The 3,498-nt window shown below is 31.8% G+C and overlaps 1 protein-coding gene across 1 annotated transcript in view; it reads right to left on the bottom strand.

Moving 5' to 3' along the window:
- LOC107494932 (auxin efflux carrier component 6-like) overlaps positions 1–3,498 on the bottom strand; it is a 36,646-nt gene extending 33,148 nt beyond the window's left edge. Inside the window, 3 exon segments of the mRNA XM_016115975.2 lie at positions 1,733–1,831; positions 1,834–2,222; positions 3,037–3,498. Coding sequence (XP_015971461.1) covers positions 1,733–1,831; positions 1,834–2,222; positions 3,037–3,455 — 907 coding nt within the window. The 5' untranslated portion in view covers positions 3,456–3,498.

The raw sequence follows: 3,498 nt of genomic DNA, 5'->3' as shown, positions 1-3,498 counted from the left end.
AAAAAGAAAAAGTTTACAAAACCAACAATTTTATTAAAATTTGGCCGTACTTTAAAATAAAAGTAAAAAATTTTATACTTTTAGATATAATTTCACATCATTAAAAATAGGCAGTCACTCACATAAAGACGCTTAAAACGTCTTTTTTTAAAGACGCTTTTTAATAATTAAAATTTAATCTATATAATCAATCAAACTATGTTATTTTTGTTAAAATTAGACCAAATAAATCAATTTGACCGAAAAATCGATAAATCAAATCTTGAACCGATCTAAATTAATATTTTTTTTAGAAAATGATTATAATACTCTTATTATAAAAAATTACTAAAATATTCTTATTATATATATTAATTTTGAAAATCTTAAATTCTAATTCTATGATGGCATAAAAAGAAGAGAAAGGTTAGAATTTATAGTTTTAAAATATATAGTATAAATATTTTAAATCATTTTCTATAATAGGGATATTATAGTTATTTTAATAAAAAATATTAATTTAAATCGGTTTAAAATTTGGTTTATCGATTTTTCGGTCAAACTAATTTATTTCATCTAATTTTGACAAAAATAACACAGTTTGATCGATTATATAGGTTGAATATTAATTACTAAAAAAACATCTTTAAAAAAAGATATTTTAATCGTCTTTATGTGAGTAGCTCCCTTAAAAATATTAATAATAACTAATTAATAGTTACAATTCAACTAGGTATTCTTTAAAAATGGTACAATATGTAGCTTTTTATTACAATAATTTTAAAAAATTAAAACGAACACATCTAAAAATTATGAATAGATTTAGTGTCTTTTTAAAATTAAATACGCATTCAAAATACAAATTAAAATTTAAAATTTAAAATTTAAATTTCTGTTTTAGATTTAATATATTTAATTATTAATATATTATAATTTAAATACATATCTAAAAATCAAATTATTCAAATTCAAAATTTTGATTTCAAAATTATAAAATAAATCTTAAACCATCTAATTATTAACTAAATCCGTACAAAACACTTAAAAAAAGCAGAAAAGTCAGTTCATTGAAAACCAAAGGCGCACAAAACTCAGGCACATATCGAGAAGTCATCATCTACCGTGATTCATCCGCGCGCTATCTTTCTCTTCTGCGCTCATCTTCGATGCTGTCTTCCTCCTGCTCGATGCTTATTCACAACGCCACATTCTCCTTCGTTAATACTCATATTCTCGCCGCCTTTCTCTTCCAATTGAAAAAGAAACTACAATTTAAAATAATTTGTGTATATAATTATATTCGACTATTCATCACTAGAAAATTATAAAACAAATCATGCATTTTATCAAAAGTACAATAAGTAAGGGATTAATTTTTTTCTAAATGCATTGATTTTGAATTTTTTTTCTTCTGCAGATATAAATGAAAATATTGTAACAGAAGAAAGAAAAAAATCGTGTTATAGAGAGAAAAAAGAATTGTAATTAACTATAAAATGAACAGAAAATTAAAAAAATTTTAATTTTTAAAATTTAAATTAATCTTAATTATAAATATGTATACTAAAAAATAGAAATATATTTTAATTAAAAAAATTAAATAATATTAAAAGCTAAAGACTGAATTTTATTATACAAGTAGTTTGCTTAATAGTTATAATTTATTGCTAACTTCCTAACGCTCATTTTTCCAAAGCTTTATTTGTTTGACCAAAAAGAATAGAAGGAAACAAAGTCTGGGCTCACGACGTACCTGACATACCAATGTCTTTGCATTCTTGTCTCTCTTCCCACTGCCATTTTCCAGGAGACCTCCCCCACACCGGCGTGCTCCCCTCCGCCTCGTGAAATCCGACGCCCGCGGCGTCGGCTGCAGCGAATACGCATCGGATGAGGCGTATCCGCCGCCGTCGATGCCGGCGGGGAACTCGTGCAGACGGATGGGAGTGTTTATGGAGAAGATGTCGGCGCTGGAGAGGTTGGAGGGTCTTGGAGTAACGCCGATGGTGGAGTTTGAGAATGCAGATTCCGGTGCTGAGGAAATAGAGCGCCGAATTCGGACGCAAATGCGGCCGTGGTTGTCCGTTTTGGACTCCGTCCGGAGCGGCACGTCGTAGCCGTCGAGGGAGATGACGTCACCATCAAGTTCGATTTTGGTGATGGAAGCTGCGGTGGGTCCCGGGAACTGCGTCTTGATCAAAAGCGTTGCGGCTCTGTATTCCAACAGGAAGAGAAGAGTGTACCTGATGAACAACCAGCTATCTGGGATCATGATTTTCTTGTTTCTGTTATGGTAAATTTCATAGTTGTTCAGTTGGTCACAAAATCTAATCCGGTAATAATTAAGTAACTCAAGATTTAAATTCTTGACACTGCAAGTAACATTTCGCTTCAAGTCATAGTTTGCTCCATAGCCATCAACTATGTTTATATTATGAGTCATGTTTCACGGCCATAAACTTTGTAATCAACCTAAAATAAAAAAACGGAAAACAATCAACCAAAAATGTTTTATATTATTTGGTGAGAGACAGAAATTGAAAATAAGAATGTTAATTATATAGGCATTTCTATAGTACTTGTAATTTGAAGTTAAAATATGTATAATTTTGCAAACACCACAAAATACATCTATCTAATTGTACTCGGGTTAAACAAAAATATCATTCAATTTTTTTATTAGCTCGCTAGTTAAATTTTGTCCAACAACATATAGTCAATACTCACAAAAAAATGTGTAAAATATAATAATTATATAATGAAAAAGTCTAGGAAGCCAATGGCCTAAGCGTACAATGTGTACAATGAAGGTTTAGGAAGTATTAGAGATATGAATATTAGTGTTACGTTGTCTTGTTAGGTCTCTGGATGGTTATTCTGGATAGTATAGGTGATGTTCATTTTATTCATAAACCAAAGATTTAGCCCATTGTACACATTGTACGTTTAGACCATTGGCTCCCTAGCACTACTCTTATATAATAGAGATATGGTCGACTAAATTATCATTTAATTATTTTTAATTATCAAGTTCGTATTAAGACAGTAAATTTATACCATATGATGCATTGGAGGAGAAGAAGTTGCATCATGAGGGTGTGGGTGAAGTCACCGTACATGGCCTGGAGCAAGGGGATGCCCATGACGAGTGTGTTGGGCAAGGTGGCAAGCGAGAACAGCGTCACCACCCAATCGAAGGAGGCTCTTCTGAAGAACATGGCCCAGACGGAGAAGATGGCAAGGACGAGGACCTTGGATAGTGTGTCAGCTAGTATAAACTTGGAGTCCATTTGGAAGGAGTTGAAGTGAAAGGACAGAACAGGAACCGTGAAAACCGCCACAAAACGGTTGATCCCTGAACATTGATTTGGTGTGAACATCTTGCGCCATTTCACAGAACCGTAGGCTACTAGCATTGCGAAATATAGAGGTACCATGGCGCACATCACCTTGTATAAATCATCTCTTCTTATCATCTTCTTTATTCTTGAATAATGCAAGGGAATGTTTTTAGGATTA

Source organism: Arachis duranensis, chromosome 6, assembly GCF_000817695.3.
Source record: "Arachis duranensis cultivar V14167 chromosome 6, aradu.V14167.gnm2.J7QH, whole genome shotgun sequence".
Classification (NCBI taxonomy): domain Eukaryota; kingdom Viridiplantae; phylum Streptophyta; class Magnoliopsida; order Fabales; family Fabaceae; genus Arachis; species Arachis duranensis.
The sequence above is the reverse complement of the archived record's forward strand: the minus strand, read 5'-3'. Positions and strand labels throughout refer to the sequence as shown.